Source organism: Primulina huaijiensis, chromosome 18, assembly GCF_012295235.1.
Source record: "Primulina huaijiensis isolate GDHJ02 chromosome 18, ASM1229523v2, whole genome shotgun sequence".
NCBI lineage: Eukaryota > Viridiplantae > Streptophyta > Magnoliopsida > Lamiales > Gesneriaceae > Primulina > Primulina huaijiensis.
This window is the reverse complement of record NC_133323.1, coordinates 6,906,075-6,925,562: the sequence shown is the minus strand read 5'-3', so window position 1 is coordinate 6,925,562 and position 19,488 is coordinate 6,906,075. Positions and strand designations below refer to the sequence as shown.

The window sequence follows — 19,488 nt, the reverse complement described above, 5'->3', positions numbered from 1 at the left end:
GACACTAACTCCATTCTGCAGAACGTATGTTTGACTTTGAGGAACACGGTATCGATGAGTTCCCAAATTCCATTGCCACCTTACTGGCAAGGTTTGACATAGCAGTTCAATATATTAGGCGTCAAGAAAGGTGAACGACTTTTCCTAACCCACCAAAATTAGAAACATAAATTAACCATACTCAATACCACTTTTCTCCATTCAACCAATACTTATTACATTAAACAATTGGCAGAAGTAAAAGATTCGTCAGCAGATGCTAGTATCGCCATTTCAAAACTAATAAATATTGATATCAGTGGTTGCATACATACTTGTGAATGGCAGACCATCAAAGAATTCATCCGGTCATGGTAACACCTACATGTCTTCCTCTTCGAGATCCTTTCCCATCAGTAAAGGTGGATCCATCAGGACGTAATGCTCCGGTAGTGAAAAGGACAAATTGTTGGTGCAAGTGCTTGTGTTGGATAATTACCACTTTCATCCTCCTACTCATCATAGTTGTGGCTGCTTTAGCCATTCTTTACCTTGTGTTTCAACCCAAGCTCCCAAAATACTCTGTTGACAATCTAAGGATAACAGATTTGACGCTTCATTTTGACTTGACACTTTACACGAGGTTCGATGTCAGGATCACAGCCAATAACCCCAACAAAAAGATTGGAATCTACTACGAGAAAGGGAGTCGTCTTAGTGTTTGGTATAAAGAAACTAACTTGTGCCATGGATCAATTCCCAGATTCTACCAGGGTCACCAGAATACAACATTGCTAGAAGTGGGGCTAACCGGCCAAAATCAATATGGAACAACTCTGCTTCAGGCATTGCAAGAGCAGCAACAGACTGGAAGGATTCCTTTGGATCTTAAGATAGATGTGCCGGTCAGAATTAAATTAGGGATGCTTAAGCTGATGAAAGTAAGGATATTAGGCAGCTGCAAGTTGATTGTAGATAGCCTGTCTACCAACAAGTTCATCAGCATCAAAGCCAGTAGCTGTAATTTTGGACTCAAACCCTGAGCACAATTTTTTTTCTCATGGCTATTTTCCACGAATCTCCTACAGAGTATTACTACCCCTCCCCCCAAAAAAAAATTCTTAATCCAATAAAACAATTAGCTTGGTATAGACACCTCTTTTTCTTTCTTCTGATATATAAGAGCACATAATTTTTTCCACATTTTATAGTAATACTATCTATGTTCTAATGGTGTTTGCTTCGTCAAGAAAGTAATTCTACAAGGCTTCTACATATTAGTCTTCATAACAAAAACCTGTAGCAGCCATATTTATTATAGAAGAGCGTGAAAAAAAGTGGGCTTGTGTAAGTAACAGAAAATAATCATTCACATATCGCCGTTCCATCTCAATCACCCAATGAATGTTTGCAGTCAAAATATATAAAAATAATTTTCATTATTTTCTAATAAGAATTCAATTGACAGACCATTTTATTTTATTATATTTTATTAGTAGTAGATACCATCTGGGCTTGAGATGGGTATTTGGCATGGACACCGAGCAATTATAAAACGAAATGAGGAAAGCACCTAAGATGGTACCAAGCCAAGAACTATCATAACAAAAAAATTAAAAAATCTAAAGATTCTAAACAGTGTTTTATTATCTTGAAACTAGCATAAAACTCTTCGCTAAATTAAAGTTGAAAGTAGGAGGAAATACAACCAAACACTTACTAAAACTTTTACCTCTTACCATGAAATGGAAATTAATAAATCATGCTGTCTTATGTCTTATGCTAGTTGTGAAGGTAGCAAACTCATAGAAAGGTGTACAAATTTATCTAACAATATGCACCATGTGACATCCAAAACCCGGTAGATTGCTCTAAAAGGCTGTTTTAACTAGCCTAGCCCATACATAAAATTTAAAAGGCGAATCAGAGTCACTGAAGCAAGAAGAAATAAAAAAAGATGATAAATTTCTTCATCATCAGACCATAATTGATAATTCCAACCAGCCACAGAACACAAGAAACAACAGCATGAAATTCTTCTCTCTTCCATTGGGTAGAAGCATTCACTCAGGTAATTACTACATGTTAGTCACCAATTAGTGCCCGTGGTCTATGCTCAAAAACACATAAAGACATTCCAGTCTGTGAAACAGCTCGGACAAAAGCAATGTTTGCCGTTAAGGTAAGAGCATACCAGTAATCACCAGTGCCAAAAACCACCTTGTTTTTTAAAGCAAGTTTTCTAGTTGTTTTAAGGCTCGCCAGACGTGTTGATGGACAATCAGGCACTACCCTGGGCCATTTGAATTGTTTGTTACAAAAAAATTTGGGGGAAAACACACACATTTGAGGTGCAGAAACTCACTTGAGCAACTTCAGAACGCATTTGGCTCTTATTTTTTCGTTAGGTCCACCATACATTGAAATAAGTTCCTGGAACTCTGAATAAACACTTTGACATATAATTCCTCTTTTTCTGGATATTACAGCAGACAGTTCACTGTGGATTGGACTTTGAATTTCAGAATTGACCTGGCATGAGATGAAAGGTAAGGATCCAGAAAATGGAGACAGCGCGCGATAATTTAACAGTAATAATAGGGTATCAATACATCTTCGATGTTGTTTTGCATTTTTTTTAACTACAAGGCACAGCCAAAGTCAATTATGGAACTTAAAGGTTGTAATAACATGTTCAGAGGGAAACACGATTCCCTCAACATTGATTCCCTATTAAAAAAGATTTTGTAACATGGATGCAATGATGAGAAGAATCAGAAAGTACCAACTACCAACTAATTGATACAGAAAGTAACAAGATTGGATGGTCCAAGATATGCTAGTGCATTATCAAGTGACCGTTGTTCAAGATAAAACATTGAAAAATCACTAAGGAAACCGAAAAGCTTTATCTGCGCTCTGGTCCTTCGAGATAATAATTTATCATATGTTTTTTTTTTTGTGAAAATTAATAGAGATTGTATAAGATAACTTGCACTTTTAGCTGCATGATCTCATAACTTAACACCATTAACTGAGAATTAAGAAACATAATTCTATTTTCAAATTCACCTTATCAGGACTGATACCGCACTCATTTCACCAATTAAAAATAGGCCCGTGAAATATGGGAAAAAATTGTATCGACATCCAGGAAACACAGATGATGAGCATGCTTAGTTGGCAAATGCATTTGATTACCATGCACCTCTTCAAGATTTCAACCAACAGATTTAGCCAAAGCAAAGTCTATTCATGCTGATTAAGAAACTTAAGATCCAAAACGTGATCGATTTGCTTCATCTTGTTCTGAAAACAGGACATGGTGGAACCATGGAGTGTAAATAAGTAAGTTTAGTGCAGAACAGTAACCCCACTATCCTTAAGATCAACTTTTTGAAAGAAGATGAGCATTGTACATACATATTCCACAAAAGGATTTTCTTGAGATAAACATGATGTTTTTGTAAAGAGGGACAAATTACTAAAATGTCACAAATGAAGATAAGAGATGAGCTACATAATCCTGAACAAATATTTAAAGTCAGAAATCAGCATGTTACCTGGGCAATCACAAACTCATAGTTGCCTTTAAAACGACCTATCAACTCACTCTTCGGTGTAGCCAAAAGTCTTTCAATGCCTCCATTACTGATCCCTGAAACCATCGCAATCATTGCAGTTGTGTCCAAATTAACCAATTTGGCATCTACATCACCCAAAGAAACCTTCAATAATCCAACCTCTGGTGATGTATCATCGTCCAAAGAGCAGCACCAACACTTCATCCCAGATATTAGAGACCAGAAAGACTTCCCTGGATTCAAATCAGAGAATTCATCAATCTTGTCGCAAGGGATCAGACTTTCCAACATCGAAGAACTTGAAAGATTTTTCTCATTTGTCTCGTGACAGTTCTGGTCAACCTTTATTTGAATAACACGAGCCTGGGTGAATGATCTCCCAAGGACCACGTTTGTCCATTCATGCTCCAGTTCAAACTCTTCATAGGAAAACGGGTCCATTTCCAAATCGATACTTTCATATTCATTTTTAATCTTCTGGCAAATATTCTCATCAAGCCCATTTGAGAAAAAAAGCACAAGAGAAGACGGCTTTAGCGTCACAGGCGCTTGACTAGCTGCGTCAACAACTTGTTCAATTTTAAATTTCAATCCCTTGTTCTTCTCGGAAGGTCCGCCCTCCCACGAAATGTGTCTAGGATTTCTGTCAGATACAATGAACCACACCGGATTTCCATTGATAGAACAAACTATATCAACGTAAATACTATGGGAAGGGGATAAAGGAATCGACTTGCAAACGCGCGATACCCCAGTTATGGATGGTAGCTGAAGAACGTGAGCCACGGCCTCTAAGTGACCAACATTGAAACTGCAACGTGAAGTTGCCAGGATTTAAACATAATACTCAGCAGGAAGCTTCTTTGATCGATAAAACTTGATGATAGAAAGAAATAAATCAACGAGAACCTGTGAGGAGAAGAAGACGGAATGGAGACGGAGATACGGCGGAGAAAGGAGAGCTCGGAGTTGATCAGTCGAAGGAGCGTGTCTTTGGGTCTAATTGTGGCGCGAATTATCCGGTCCCTGAGCGCAATTAACCTTCTCTCGGTATCCTCCACCGCAGAGGCGACGGCTCCAGGCGGCTCCATCTTCTCCGCTGAGAGCGACTTGAAACTTTGGCAAGATTTACATATTATATTTCATTTTCCCGGCCCAATGGGCTAATCAGGACTATATTAAGTTGGACCCCAAAAGTTATGGATTGTAGCCCTTTATGTCCGGACCACATTTATGGTGGCTATGGGCTAATCGGGAGCAATGGGAACTTAAAATGGGCTAATCTCCACTAAAAAACGCAATAATATGGGGGTCCCATTTTATCTACCTGGTTAGCCCATTGGATTATCTTTGGGTCGGAAAAATACAAATGAGTTATAAAATGGGCTAATTTACAATTTGGGTCCAACTAATATAAATCTTATTAGCCCATTAGGCATCCATATATTTAGGGCTGGGCATATACAATGAATATTTTAAAATGAGATAAACCTGATTAGCCCATTGGTCTATCATGTCGTTTGGGTATTTAATCTTATTATTTTGGGGACAACTTTCCTGGTGGGCTAATCTTATTATTTTAGGTCCAACTTAATATAAACTTATTAACCCACTGGTCGGCCCGACAAATGGAAGAGGAATCGATTGAGGCGGCGGCGGCCGCGCGGAAGGAGAGGCTTAGAGCGCTTAAAGCCGCTCAAGAGCTCCTCAACACTCCCGATGACGATGCTGCTGTTGTTAAACCTCAACAAGCTAGTACAGAAGGGGATCGCAACGATGTGGAACCTCAACATCAATCCGATGATGAAGAAGAAGAAGATGCAGGAGAGGAGTAAATTTCCGAACTTTCCTCTCTTTTTCTTCCTTTTTCCTTGAAAAAACGAGCAAGGTTTTAATTTGTAGGAATTGGGAAGTATTTTGCTTCCTCTACGTTGATCGATTAGAATTTAGTGGTCGCTACATCGGTCAAGTTGGATGTTTTGTCTCCAGTTCCACATTTTCATTATGAAGTTGCTGTCGTACTTTAGGATGATGTTATTTGTTGAACTTGAACACTAGTGCTCAGCATGTAATCGTTTGATTTTTCGGAAACTGGTATTTATTGATTGCAGCAATGTCAATATGAAATTCCGAAACTATCTTCCTCATGACAAGCAGCTTCAAGAAGGCAAAGTCACCCCGCCTGTGCTACCGAAATTTGAAGACCCCGTCCTGGCAGCACCTCCTCCAGAGGAGAAAGCTGAGGTCTTTTATCATGTTTTATTTTTCTCCTCCCTAGCCCTTCCGGCCCTCTCACTCTCCCCTGCATTACTTTTGTGATTGGATGTGTTCGGAAAAAATTACAGGATCCATTTCTAAACATTGCTCCAAAGAAACCAAATTGGGACCTGAGAAGAGATGTACAGAAAAGGCTTGACAAGCTTGAAAGACGCACTCAGAAGGCAATGCTGATACTCATGGGTATTGTATCTTCTTTCCCTTGAGAGTAGTTTACTCGATGCCAAATCCTCACATTTATCAGTTTTGCTCACTACATCTTAAGAACCCACAAGCGGTGGTCTCTAGCCTGAAACCAACTATTAGTGGCACTTACTCCATGTCCATCTTTGTTGGACATTGGAAAATTGTTGTAACAACATATTTGTGGTTACAAAAATGAAAAATTACGGAGGTTTAGCGTAAGGACCCCTGATGATACTCACAACTTGAATTACTTTTTCTGCTTATTTTATTAGATTCTTTGTCTTTTCTTTTTGAGTTGTGGAGGGGCTGTCACAATTGGGGTTATTCCAAAATTGAGATTTTGGTTGCAGATGAGCTATAAGTTATCGGCTCAAATGCTTTTAACTTTACATAAATCATTGCATATTTATACTTGCGCAAATTGATTGCCTTTCCGTAAAATATATTAGACGTCACCTTTAACTGGGATTTAGTTATTTTCAACTTTGTCTCCAGACACAAAGTTCAGAACCCAGAAAGCAATATGTCAACAAGACAACAACTATTCATGGCATTTGCTTTAGACCGTCTGGAAAAGAAATCTGTCCAATACATCCTTTCATAATATGCCTCGATCAGATGCATGGTTAATCTTGCCATTGAACATTAATTTATTCCTGTGTAAAAAGATTACTATTTACCAATTTACTGCATTCGTTCCATGTGTCTTGAAGTCAACATAGGAATTTATCTAGGAAAATACGACCCCCTTGCTTCTTGAGAAATATCTAAAGAAAATGCTTTTACGCCACGTTAAGGGATTAGTTATACCTATTTATTCAACTTGTGGAGTAGATCTGTTTATTCATTTCTTCTCTCAGAAGGTTTTTAAATTTTGTTATTATTTTTCGTTGTTTATGAAGAAATGACAAGTATTGGAGTCCTTTTGGTTTGTGAGCATAACTGAGACCCCTCATTCTCATGCATAAAGCACATCGTATTGATCATTGGGGCCTGGGAGCAAATGAGAACTCTTTCTTTTAGCCCTACAAGGACCACTGACTAGTTCGAGAGAAGTAGTATGGCGCTTCTGGTTTGTGAAGATAACTGGTTTTTTGTTTGCCCTCATCTCAACATGTAGCGGCACATCAAAGTTTTATTGATGCTATTTTTCTAGCGTGTAACATTCCCTTTTATAGGTTCGCTAGGTTGCTCAGCTTCTTACAACATACACGTGATGAACATTTGCTTTAAAGTTGCAGCCTTGATTTTGATTCTCTTGTGCAGAACGAGAGGAACAAAAAAGGAGTGCTGCAGAAGATAACGGCATGGCATGAATGATGGAGAGAAGGGAATAAAAAGAAAATGCCCTTGAGACTTCTGATTTAAATTAGAGATTAAGGTCAATATAGTTTAGTTGGATACGTCCTTTTTACAATTCCCATGAGTTGGTGTGAAAGATATTTGTTTATTTTCCTTCATTTTTTTTAAGCTCGAAGTAGCAAGCCTTCAACACTTATTCAACACTTACGGCATGATTTTGCTCGGAAAAGGGGAAAACAATCCAAGAAGAATGACTACAAACAGTCAAATATTGTGTTCTAATACATCGCAAATATTTATGAATAACTATATCCAACCATTCGATATGATTCTAGCTTTACCTTGTGAAGCACAAAGAAAATGTCTGCGCAATAAATTATATATTCGTCTGTCTGTTTCCACGCAAATCTCAATCATACAAGGTATATTCGGCTGAAGAACTACATCCTTCGGGAGATGGAGCTTCGAAGTGACATACAATCAACGACAATAATTAAAAGGAATGGACCCAAAAAATTTCTGGACAAGGCTTTAACAACACTATTCTGGAGGACCTCGATAGCCAGATATTTAATATGTTCGAAAAAAATTTAACCAGATCTTTGATTGGATAGATTACACTTTAACGGAAGCGTGAGCTTCTTCATCATTCCAAGAGGAGTCCATAAGAGGAAGCTGGTATTCATCAGGTTTCAAAGCCAAAGCAAAGTCTGGTAATGTAGGTGCTGTCTCCATAATTCTACACCCAAATTTTGGAATGTGAAAATAAGAATAACAAAGTCTCTATCAATTTGCTAGTACGTCACTTGTATTTATGAGACATCACCACATGGCAAACTATCTAAAAGATATACACCCTAATAGCAAATGTTGACATAAACGATAGATGTCTACCATGAGCTCCTTAGTAGAGAGTTAGAGACCACGACTCAAACACATCAAACTCGTGAATTAGCCAACTTAAGCATTAAGTTCCGCTTACTAAGCTAATAAATGATGAGAAATTCTGTGAAAGCAAATAATCAGATGCTTAGATTTGTCTGTCAGTACTTACTTTTCGTAAGTGTATAGATCCTTGTTGATTCGCACCTTGCTAGAAGTATCCTTAGGAATCTTTTCAGACAGATACTTCATGGTTCCCCAAAGTGGTGTGTTCCTGTACCAAAAATTGCAATTTATTATTCCCATACATGTCATTTAGCAGTTCAATGCTGTGCATTATTCTACAGGAACTGGTTCCAAAAACATAAGTTAGGTAGAAATATAGAAGACAAAGAACACCCCGCAATAGAAGCATTAAAGGCTTGGACCTGTACAATTTCTTTTGAAGGATTAAATCTTTACAAATTAACATGCACATTATATTTCACCGCAGATTGAAAAAATAAAATGGTGACGTTTCTTAACAATTTTGGACCCTAAATCACTAAAAGACACCCACTGATTGACTACCAAGACTGAAGGTAGCTATGTGAGGCCTATTCAAAACATGCTGCTATCACAAACGGAAACCAAACTGAAAAGAGGAGAGGTATGGAACAGGACAAAAGCTTTAGAACTTTAGCATAGATGAGAGTAGATTTCCATATCAAGTGAATGAAGATTGAAGAAGAAAATTTTCTTGACCCAATGATAAAATTTCATAATTTTCTGAGATCCTGAGTGTAGAAGGAGTGGCAGTACATTTCCATGAAATTTGAATTGTAAAGCATCTAGGATTCTGGACGGGAGCAAACCAGAATCCTCACGTATATAAGATGATTTCGAAGTTTAATTGTATATAGTCCTCATAAACGGAACAAGAGATAAAGGGGGTGCCAAGATTACCTAGAGACAGGAACTGATGCATTAAAAGCTTCACCTGTCTTCTTGCTCTCTTTGAGATATTCGTCTGCTGCTTGCAGAGCAGCAACGGCCATCCCATGGGACTTCTCTGTATTCCCCTCGTCGAGAATTAAACCATGGTAGTAGTATGCTGCAGCCTATGATAATATCAAAATCTTGAGTTAAACAAAAGTTCGAGATTCTGAAAAGAGACCTTTAATCTATTGTGACAGTTGATCGCTTGGAACAGTCACATCCCATCAATTCTACTTCATTGTTGTGCAGGAACCCCAACATACCTTATTTCGGACTAAAAGATTATATCCCGAATAATAGATTAATTAATTATAGCACACGTATCCTCCTAATGAGATTTTACACATGACTAATCCTCAAGAAACTTCAAATTTCAAATTTGTAGAAATAACTACAGTGTCAAGAGGTTAAGGTGGTAACAAGCAGAGGGAGTATGTAAGTGTATAACATTTCAAGTTCCTTCATAGTAATTTCTTTTGGCCATATCTTGCAGTGCAACATAAATAACAGCAATTTTAAGACATTAAACAATACCTTAGCCTCAATGTGTTTCCACTTCACGAATAGTGAATGCTTTTCTCCCCAACCATTTGCCAGTGGAAGGTTCATGATGTTATCTTGGGCCTACAAAGTGACAATCTCACGAACTTAATTCCTCCTAAAATCATAAAAGGAGTTATAACCATGGAGCTAATGAAGGAAAACACACACGAACTCTGTTCAACTCTTTAGTATGAACAAACAAAAAGTAATTGGGAAGGTTCGATTCAACCACACTGCTATAACGAAATGATTATTCTTTGAAACCCATGAATCTAAGTCAGTAAAAGATGGAACAAGTGAACAAAAGATCGAGGATGCTGCTTGCAAAAACCAGAAGTGATGAGTTTGAAAGCCCCCTTTGTGCTCTAATCGATTTATGCTAATGGTAAATATATTACAACTATGAACTTGAAGTAATTATTCTCAACAAAAGTTAACTTGAAAACTGCACAATGAGGTATGGCACAATATAGTCTTAAGAAGGAAAAATAGAAAGCCCGTGAGTTTTAATACTGATACAATTGACCGCTACCAAGCCAAATCAAATAACCAAACAATTTTAAAAGGTTATTTACAGTGGATAAAAAAGGAAAACAAAATCCATTAATACCTGCTGCCAGTATTTTACCATCTCACAAGCAAGTCTTCTTTTCACAGCTAGGGTGGCCTTGGCACTATCGATTGCAAGTCCCAGCTGAATATCAACGCCCTATTCCAAGGAAATGTAAGGCCCACAGAAATATAACTTGATATAACTTAAACAAGCATCGTAAATTAATTAAATTGCATGAACAATGTAGACATATAGTGATGATAACTAATTTGCAGGAATGATGTCTTAGCCAGACTATAAAGCAAACCAAAACAAAGTACCCATATTTAGAAGCTATATTAATGCATCAACAAAAAGTTCCAGGACAAAACATCCCAAAATTATGGGTCTTACCAACTTCATGTAAATTCAACAGAACAAAATATTCAATAATGGGGATAAATGAAATATACAGCAAAATGAAGAAAACCCAACCAGCATAATGTACACAACGGCTTGCGCTTTTCCATGTGGCCGTAAGGCAAACATCAAGTGCTAACAAGAATGAGAAACATTGATGACTATAACTAACAAACTGTAATTGCTTGATAACCCATTAAGACCATAGCATTTATTCATTAAAACAAACCCACATGTCCTAGGTAGAATAGGGGAGCTTAAATGAAATGTGACAGCTCTATTAGCAGTGGCATGGAATATTTTTACACATGGAAAAAGGTAGCTTTCTGAAGTTTTAATCAATCAAAATGCACTAGAACTACATATATCTTGCCTACCCTATGAAAAGTGCATTCTCAATTAGAGAAGTTCATTAAAATTTGGTTTATTTATCTTCCTAATTACAACACGAGCGTTCATATTCTTCAAAGCTCCAGTATTAGTTAAGTTATACATATCAACTTGCTTCAACCATAATGATGATGCAAGAGCGAAGGGACATGAATAGACAGCAGATAATCAGAAGCATGCATAATTGCTACATAATGTCAATCATTAATATTTTTTACAAAGGGAGATTACATACTTTTGAATTGCTGAATAATGTTGCTTTTGTTTCACTAAAAATTTGAAGGGCGTCCAATATTCACTAATCAGTATTTTTAATAGACACCAACAATAAAGAATCACTAATTTTAGAATAAGAGTAAAAAAATAATCCATCTCAGCAGGACCAGGTTTTTATGATTGAACACACCTTGCCAACTGTTGGTACAAGGGGTGAGATGTCACTTTTTGTGCAATAAAATATTAATTTACTTCTAAACTGTTAGGTGTACAAGTCTTCTCGGACTCATAACAGTGTATAAAGATAGAGATGGATATGTCATAAGTTTCAAAGGTCACGCGAGATCACTAATAAATTTGTCAAAGACACCTGCAAATATTTATGACCTCTGATGCCGTTTGTCACATAAATAAAATTGTTACAAATGATCTTATGAAACTTGTGGAAAAGATTGCTTCCCTAGTCATAGCCGCAACTGCTCTTTCAGAAAATGTCACAATTAAAGCATGATTCTCAATGGGAGTCACTCAATCAAACAATTTCACGCAATTGCTCTTCCCTTATCTCTTAAGATATCATGCATCACATCCAATTGGAAGCCATTCATGGGGAAAATGTGAAGAACTTTCCATTATATCAAGTTTAAACATTTTGTTGAAATTTCTATAGACTAAATGAAGTCTAAGATGTTTCATTAGCTCAGACGCCATCTTCACCATGATCATGAACTGTGTTGATCATGCAGCTTCAAGGGCCAAAACTTTGTGACACTATCATGACTAACAAAACCAAGAAATGTAAAATGGCAGCATTTTCAATATCTAAATAAGTTTAAATAGTGGCAACATGATAGCAAGTAAGGTGGCAACTTCGCGAACCAGTATACCTGCCCTAGTGCTTGGAGGCAAAGTGCTCGTAGAACTCCTTCAGCAAGATCCACAGGAAGATTTCTCCTAAAGGAAAAAGTTAATTGGGCGAAAAAGTGAATCCATATCATAAAATTTTTTATTCTTTGATCATCTACAGCACATAACAGGATACCTTAGTTCATTGGGAAAATGTGGGAGAACATGTCGGACAGCACAATCAAGGTAACCGGCAGCCTTCAAGAAAACATCAACAGAAGATCGTCGATTCTCTGTTGCAAAATGTAGAAAGCACAGAAGAAGTCAGAAATTTAATAAAAGCCAAAAAAAAGGGAAAATGCTGTCTTTATTCTATCGTGTTTGTTCAAGCCATTGTACAGTTAACTTCCAGCTGGATGCATAATATCTACGTCAGTTTTATTTACAATTTCCTTGAAATAAATGAATCTTCATTCAAGGATACATGCTGCTGATAACAAACTGATTTAAAAAAATTAATCCATTAAAGATGTGTATCTTAATTTTAAAAATTTCTACAAGCCCATTTTTAATCCTTCAAGTGAAACTCTTTTCTATTATTGGGTGCAAAGAGACTCAAAAACACACCCTCTCCATCAGACTGTCCTCACTCATGCCCCAAATGGGGTTACAAGCTATGATATCATGCTGAATGGCCAACATTTTGAAATTGTAAGCTATTAGAGATTAGTGACATTTGATACTTATGATCTTCAACGTATATGTATACGATGAGACATAAGCATTCAGCATTCACCACATAACAAAGAAATCATAAGATCAGGGACTTATCTCATGCTGGTCGAAGCGCCTTCCCCTTCTCCCCAATTACTTGATAGAGCGCTTCTATTTTTTATTATTGACCACTAAAAGCATCTAACCAATTTTATCACTTCAAATTTGTATCTTAAATTATGTGTCGCTCATTGTCATTTGTACAAAGCATCCGGTAAATGATGATTGCTTGTGCATTGCGTCATTAATAGCCAGGCAAATGAATGAGGTATAATTTCTATTGAAACAGCATCTTCTATCACTCATGACGGCAAGCATGAACACAATTATCACCCAAAATTCTCGGGTTTTCTGGGCCAATTAATGCAACTTAATCAAAGTGTGAAATCTTTCTTCATTTATACATCATCTCATTTAGACTCAATCCCATTTCACAACTGAATATCCCAGTAAGGAAAAAATTGTGTTAACCTAATTTGATTATGATGATAGCATCCATCATTGATGACTTACTAGCATGCTCACAGTAGAAGAACTAGCACATTCTAGATCTTTTGTCATATATGCCAACAAAATTTACATTGATTCACCTAACCAAAAACAATGTTTTTAGGATCAAGAGTTTACAACTAGGCCAAAATATATAGCTGTTAGTCAAAGTGCAACTTTATTTCTTTATGCTCGTGGCAACACAGAATGCACCGCACCTTCCTGGGTGCTAATGGGTCGGGTTGTTAAGTCCATGAATCCAGGAGGTGTGTGTCTATCTGGTGGTGTTGTCTCATGTCCCTTATAATTATTCTTACTATTTCCCTACCCTCCGGCCCCGTCAGTATTACACGTTAAGATCAAGCATCCAGATCAAACGACAACGTCAGCAGCTTGACGCACGAGAATTTTCAGGAGGTCACTCATACCATTATTATTCTCACTTATCCCCACAAGAATTATATAAATATGTTTCTTGGGAGACTTGAACACATGATATCGTTCTGATACCAATTGCTAGGATCAAGTGTTCACCTAGCCAAAAGTTATATTTGTTAATCAATGCGCAACTTTATTTTCTTATACTCGTGACAGTGCGGAGTGCACTTACTTGAGTTCTAATGGGTCGGCTGTTAAGCCCATGAATCTGGGGAGGTGTGTGTCTATCTGCTGGTGATATCTCATATCCTAAGAAGATCGATCTTACCATTTCCCTATCGTCGGTCGTGTCCCCAGCAGAGACTATTACCCGTTAAGATCTGGCGTCGTTTTTCTATGGCCCACCTAACCAAATAGATCAAGCGGCACAACGTCATCAGCTTGACGCACAAGAACTTCTCAGGAAATCACTCATCCCAATACTACTCTCATTCATGCACTCTTAACCCAACAAATATGATAATTTGTTTTCATTAGGTGTCTGAAAATATGAAAATATAACATACAGACAAATGAGTGAGAAAGATCACATATAACAAAAACTGATTAAGTGTTAAAATTACATAGAATTGGAGAAAGCTTGAGTACCTTCTGATAACTTTGGCTGATAGCCATCAATGGATGTTCTTGGAAGAAGTAATAGATTGGCTTGTGTTAATGATAGCATGGCCATCAAGTGCAAAACGGATAATATTTCATACCAAGCGCTAAACATTTCCGTTTCCTGGAGATATTGAAGAGATTAACAGTGCTTTGAAAGCGAGAGAACAAGTGAAAAAAAGTTATGGATTTGAAGGTAAAATCTAAGCGGGACCTCTGCTTCGTCCTCTTGATTAATCCAAACAAACTGTACTTTGTGTTGCAATGGACTGCCTGCACAAAGCAAAGGGGTGTCTCTCAAAAGTATGATTTCCATGAAAAGTTTTTGTATCTGGATTGGTGTTGGAAATGCTTACCATTTTTAACCAATCCCAAAATAACTGGCAAATAGTCTTCCAGAGCCTGAAGAAGATCACCCAGAGTTGAACCTCCTGCAAGGAACAGATGATCAAACATCCATATCAGCAATTTTAGATACCACAAAATTTTTTGGTCATCTCTGCGACCAACCATGTTGAGTAGCACTTCTCCGTCTTGTTCTTGAAATCGTCGGAGCTTCTTGCCCTGCCATGACCACTATTCTGGTTCTGAGAGCCGAAAGGCGTTCAACTAAGCTTTTAGAGATGTGATCACCTAATGACTGAGAGAAATCAACAGGCTTAGGGATCCGCAAACATGGGACAAATACAGAAACCTCCCCAATATTTGATGGCCTCCTCCTGTTTCCACCTGTATCATTAGGAGTTGATAGTAGGCATCCCATGTCTTATATTTTTTTTATCTGCCAACAGAAGCACAATTCAGAGGTGCAACTCAGAAGATCGACCACAAAAAGTCATAAAAAAGGAAATATGATAGTTTCAAGATGTACAAGCACACATCGAGAATCGGTTTCTTGTTTTACGATCCCAGAGGTTAAAATGATGCACAAAAGATTCACACGAAAATAAGAAAACAGAGTACAGGTGGAGAATAAAGAGGTGAAGTGAATAAAACTACACAAATAAAAAAGTAACTGACAACTCACGGGTGGTGGCGAGATTATGTCAAAGTGTATATAAATACTGAGTGGTAAATGTGCTTACCAGGCGTCTTTAGATATCAGAAGATAGGTGGGTAAATTTGTCCAGTACTTTCTGCAACAGACAGAATAATAAGAAATGAACTTCAGATCAAAATTAAAAATGGAAGTAAATATTCAAGAAAAAAACTGGCTACATCAATGTCACGAGAAAGGCATGAAAAATTGACAGCTCTCTCGTGCTTCCTTTACTAATGCTAATAGCCCTTGATGCTCCCTCATACATGCAGTTAAACAAAAAAATCACATTCCCTGTTTTTCTCTTTATAGAAAAAGGAGCAATTAAGATCAGACTGCAGCTAGCTACTGAATAACACGATAAAACTATAATTTCAATCTTCACAACAGCAAATTAATTAAAAAGAAAAAGAAAACCAAAAAGGAAAACGAAAAAGAAAGAGACCCTTTCAAATACCGCAAGACAAAACAAAGGGATCAATCCACTCCATCAGTACACAGAAAAACATAAACGCAATAAAATTTTTCACCTGAAGCAGAACAGGGCCGTTGAATCCCATCAAGCACGGGAACATGAACGAGCGGACAAATGATAAAGATGCGATCTTAAAGGTTTTTGGAATCGATTCTCTTGTGGGTTTCGGTCAAAAGTGATGAGACTATAGCAAAGTCAATAGATATTGAAATTTTCATTAAAAAAAAAATTTCAACGTGAACATCAATTGCAGAAAAACGGACAATTCAATCGAAAGGCGAGACAAAGATATATGAGTCAATTGGGAATTCGAAGCTCGGACGTGGAGTGAAAATGTTGATGAGCAAACGTAGCAAGTAAACAAGAGAAGATAAGGAAAGGAAAATCTAAGAGCTTGCTTTCGTGTCGATCATTATTACTTGGGGGATAGATTTTGAAGTCTGAAGCTCATCTCACCTGACAACTCTTTTTTTATTCATTATATTTACAACGGACCTAAGTAGATATACCAAATAAATATAATCAAATCTATCTACACACACATATATATAAGATAGAGGGATAATGTAATTTTAAATATTAAAATTATTTAAGATATATTTTTGGAATAATGAAAGAAAATATTCCAAGAAACAAATGAATTTATTTTATACACAATTTTGTTAATGGTATTGTAGAGAAGGATAAACATTTATCATTTTTAAAAATACAGAGAAGTCGTTACTATATATAAAAAAAGAGTAGGTCTCTTGTGAGACGGTCTCACGAATCTTTATCTGTGAGACGGGTCAACCCTACCGATATTCACAATAAAAAGTAATACTCTTAGCATAAAAAGTAATATTTTTTCATGCATGACCCAAATAAGAGATTTTTCTCACAAAATACGACATGTGAGACCATTTCACGCAAGTTTTTGCCATAAAAAAAATATGTGTATTTCATCTTAATATTTGTGTAGAGATGTGTTTCCAAGCTATCCACGATAAATAATGACAATTAATTTATGTAATATCAAATGTTTGTCACTTTATCAAAAGTTATATTTATTTATAATAACAATAAAACTTAAATATTTTAAATATTATAACAATCTAAACTTCATGTTTTAATTTTTTTTTTCTAGACTTGAGCAAATATTATTGCTCCAGACAAAATATATATTAAAAATACATTTATATAGTTTGAAATGTAACCAAAATAGAGCAAAGTATTTCATTCCGACTAAAAATAGATTCTTTTATTTCAATTGAGATTTTTTTTGGCTCATTATTTGGCAACTAATACGAAATTTCATTTATTATTTATTTATTTGGTATCTTTCATATCGAAAATTTTAAATTTTATTTATTATTTATTTATTTGGTATCTTTCATATCGAACTTTTTAGTCTATTTAAGTTTATAATAATTATAAAAATCAATTAAAAACTCAACTATGCCTAAACAAGGAGGACAAAGAGAATGAGTCGTGGCGCATAATATATATAGCTTTTCAATGCATCGAATATAACCTTTTGTGAAGGTCGTATTCATCACCTGTATTTTTCAACATCATAAACCTTTTAGACCTCTTTGAAATAATTATATAATCTCATTATTTCATCTTTCTGTAGTAAAAGTATTTAAACTTTTCATAAGAAATTATTTAAATGATCATCGTTGTATTAAACAAAAATTTACGTGAGATCAAACTAGGACCTAAAATATTTAAATCAATTATATATGATCAGTGGATATGTCGTAAAAATCACGCAATCGGTAATTTATTAACATTATCTTTTATTTTTTTTATCGATTTAATTAAATGTGTTAAACAAATAATAATCATATTTCGTTTTTTTTTTTTTTTTTTTTTTTTTTTTTTTTTTTTTTTNCTATGATTAGGATTGTGTTGACGTCTCAGATTCGACGATTGTCTCTACTGTACCAAGACGAATCTTTCCAGCGTGCTTATGTCCTCGCTCACACGCACCCTAAGAAACTTCCTAGAGTGTCACTCATCCCAAAATTGCCTCATGTCAAGCATGCTTAACTTTGGAGTTCTTATGCTCTTTCTTTTCGGGTGCTCATAATATATGAACTCCAAAGTTAAGCATGCTTGACTTGGGGCGATTCTGAGATGGGTAACCCCCTAGGAAGTTTCTTAAGTGTCTGTGAGTGAAGATATAAGCATATCGGAAAGACTCGTCTTGATACAGTCGAAACAGTCGTCGAATTTGGAGAGTTACAAGGATATTGTATTAATACGCAAACAAACATAAAAAGGAACTATTGACACGGTGAAAAATTTAGGAAAATGGGATGCGTAATGCGTGCCTTGCCATTCCAAAACAATAATTAGGCATTGAGGAAGAATGTTTGCAGGAGAAATCTAAATATCAATCGACATCCCACAAACATTCAAACCTATATACAATAATACAATTATATATTATTACGCTGATTTTTGGCAGGATCTATGGTGCAATATTGGATGGTCACGGAGATATTATCAAGGATTATATATTTAATTAATGACAATATATAACTAGGCGATAGTGCCCTGAGGAAAACATAGAACGAACACAGAAAAAACGTTTAAATAGCGACGGAATTATTTGAATTTTCCAACAGTTTTAGTTGGACAAATTACCATTATTATTTTAATGTTGGCATATTAGCGACGTATTAACAAAAACAGTGAGCTGATGGGAATGTATTCATGCTACATGGGGATGTAAATATGATGAATAATGTGTACGATGTGGAACCTTAATTCGGTAAGAAAGACGTATGTTTGACATAATATTTTGTAAATGATATAGATTTTACTTGTAATTTTTTTCGTTTTTGCAGTTAAATTTTTTTCTAGAATAATAAAAATGTTATAATTTCACCCAAAACAAAAAACAAAAAAAAAGCCTTATTACGTTTTTACGCCTATGGTTTTGAAATCCTCATTAATAACATGAACAAATTTTTGTCAAGACTCTATATTTTTCATAGATTAATATTCATATTTCAATAATTATTGCGTGACATGCATGAATGAACTTATTTTTAATTTATTCCAAGCCTCTCTCGTCAATAATTATTCATATTTAAATAATTATTATACACATACGTGCAACATTTAGAAACTCATAATCCTAATTCAATCATATCATTAATCATGAAAAATATTTATATTTTTGTATCTGAATTTTAAAATCAAAAACTTGTTTCCGGACTAAAAAAGTAAAATATTTATAATTCGAGTTTATTCGAGAATTTCGAAAATTCAAGCTCATCCAATTATTTTAAACTTAATTATCTTATTTCATTAAGGAATCATTCACGAGCTATAAAATAGAATAATGATTTGGAGTTATTGATTTAAAATATTTTCAAATAAAATGAAGCATTAATTTATTTTCCCGTAATTATTTGGTGACGTACAATTTCACGTTTGAGTAATCTATGCGGCAACTACTTCTACGGATAATATATAGTAAAGGAATTGGTGTATGGTTTGGCTTTGTGACGAAGAAAAAACAAGAGTCCACGTAATTTAATTT

General features: G+C 35.7%; 4 protein-coding genes and 1 long non-coding RNA gene across 8 annotated transcripts; 2 read left to right on the top strand and 3 right to left on the bottom strand.

Moving 5' to 3' along the window:
* Positions 1 to 1,176, top strand: LOC140964330 (NDR1/HIN1-like protein 6). Its single transcript, XM_073424003.1, has one exon. The coding sequence runs from the start codon at positions 321 to 323 to the stop codon at positions 1,020 to 1,022; it is 702 nt and encodes a 233-aa protein (XP_073280104.1). The 5' UTR covers positions 1 to 320; the 3' UTR covers positions 1,023 to 1,176.
* Positions 1,177 to 1,824: 648 nt separating this feature from the next.
* On the bottom strand, positions 1,825 to 4,686 carry LOC140964329 (uncharacterized). 2 transcript variants are annotated; one of them, XM_073424002.1, is made up of 4 exons: positions 4,473 to 4,686; positions 3,543 to 4,374; positions 2,345 to 2,511; positions 1,825 to 2,267 (listed from the first exon to the last, which is right to left on the bottom strand). In XM_073424002.1, the coding sequence occupies exons 1-4, from the start codon at positions 4,652 to 4,654 to the stop codon at positions 2,261 to 2,263; spliced, it is 1,188 nt and encodes a 395-aa protein (XP_073280103.1). In that variant the 5' UTR covers positions 4,655 to 4,686; the 3' UTR covers positions 1,825 to 2,260. The 2 variants fall into 2 exon arrangements, with proteins under 2 accessions (XP_073280103.1, XP_073280102.1); XM_073424001.1 differs by having other exon boundaries at positions 1,825 to 2,272; positions 4,473 to 4,685.
* Positions 4,687 to 5,164: 478 nt separating this feature from the next.
* Positions 5,165 to 7,486, top strand: LOC140965014 (uncharacterized). Its single transcript, XM_073425045.1, has 4 exons — positions 5,165 to 5,394; positions 5,675 to 5,807; positions 5,909 to 6,023; positions 7,293 to 7,486. Exons 1-4 carry the CDS (start codon positions 5,192 to 5,194, stop codon positions 7,340 to 7,342), a joined length of 501 nt encoding a protein of 166 aa, XP_073281146.1. The 5' UTR covers positions 5,165 to 5,191; the 3' UTR covers positions 7,343 to 7,486.
* A 203-nt stretch (positions 7,487 to 7,689) lies between these two features.
* Positions 7,690 to 16,431, bottom strand: LOC140965013 (uncharacterized). Of its 3 annotated transcripts, none has more exons than XM_073425044.1 (13): positions 15,921 to 16,431; positions 15,522 to 15,572; positions 14,947 to 15,217; positions 14,793 to 14,867; positions 14,651 to 14,709; positions 14,425 to 14,560; positions 12,332 to 12,428; positions 12,177 to 12,243; positions 10,342 to 10,440; positions 9,723 to 9,812; positions 9,156 to 9,310; positions 8,383 to 8,484; positions 7,690 to 8,067 (listed from the first exon to the last, which is right to left on the bottom strand). In XM_073425044.1, exons 3-13 carry the CDS (start codon positions 15,197 to 15,199, stop codon positions 7,944 to 7,946), a joined length of 1,257 nt encoding a protein of 418 aa, XP_073281145.1. In that variant the 5' UTR covers positions 15,200 to 15,217; positions 15,522 to 15,572; positions 15,921 to 16,431; the 3' UTR covers positions 7,690 to 7,943. The 3 variants fall into 3 exon arrangements, with proteins under 3 accessions (XP_073281145.1, XP_073281143.1, XP_073281144.1); XM_073425042.1 differs by having other exon boundaries at positions 16,006 to 16,431; XM_073425043.1 differs by having other exon boundaries at positions 14,947 to 15,202; positions 16,006 to 16,431.
* LOC140965015 (uncharacterized) lies at positions 11,121 to 12,170 on the bottom strand. The gene is made up of 2 exons (XR_012172952.1): positions 11,292 to 12,170; positions 11,121 to 11,260 (listed from the first exon to the last, which is right to left on the bottom strand). It is a non-coding gene; the product is annotated as an uncharacterized lncRNA (long non-coding RNA).
* Positions 16,432 to 19,488: the final 3,057 nt, after the last annotated feature.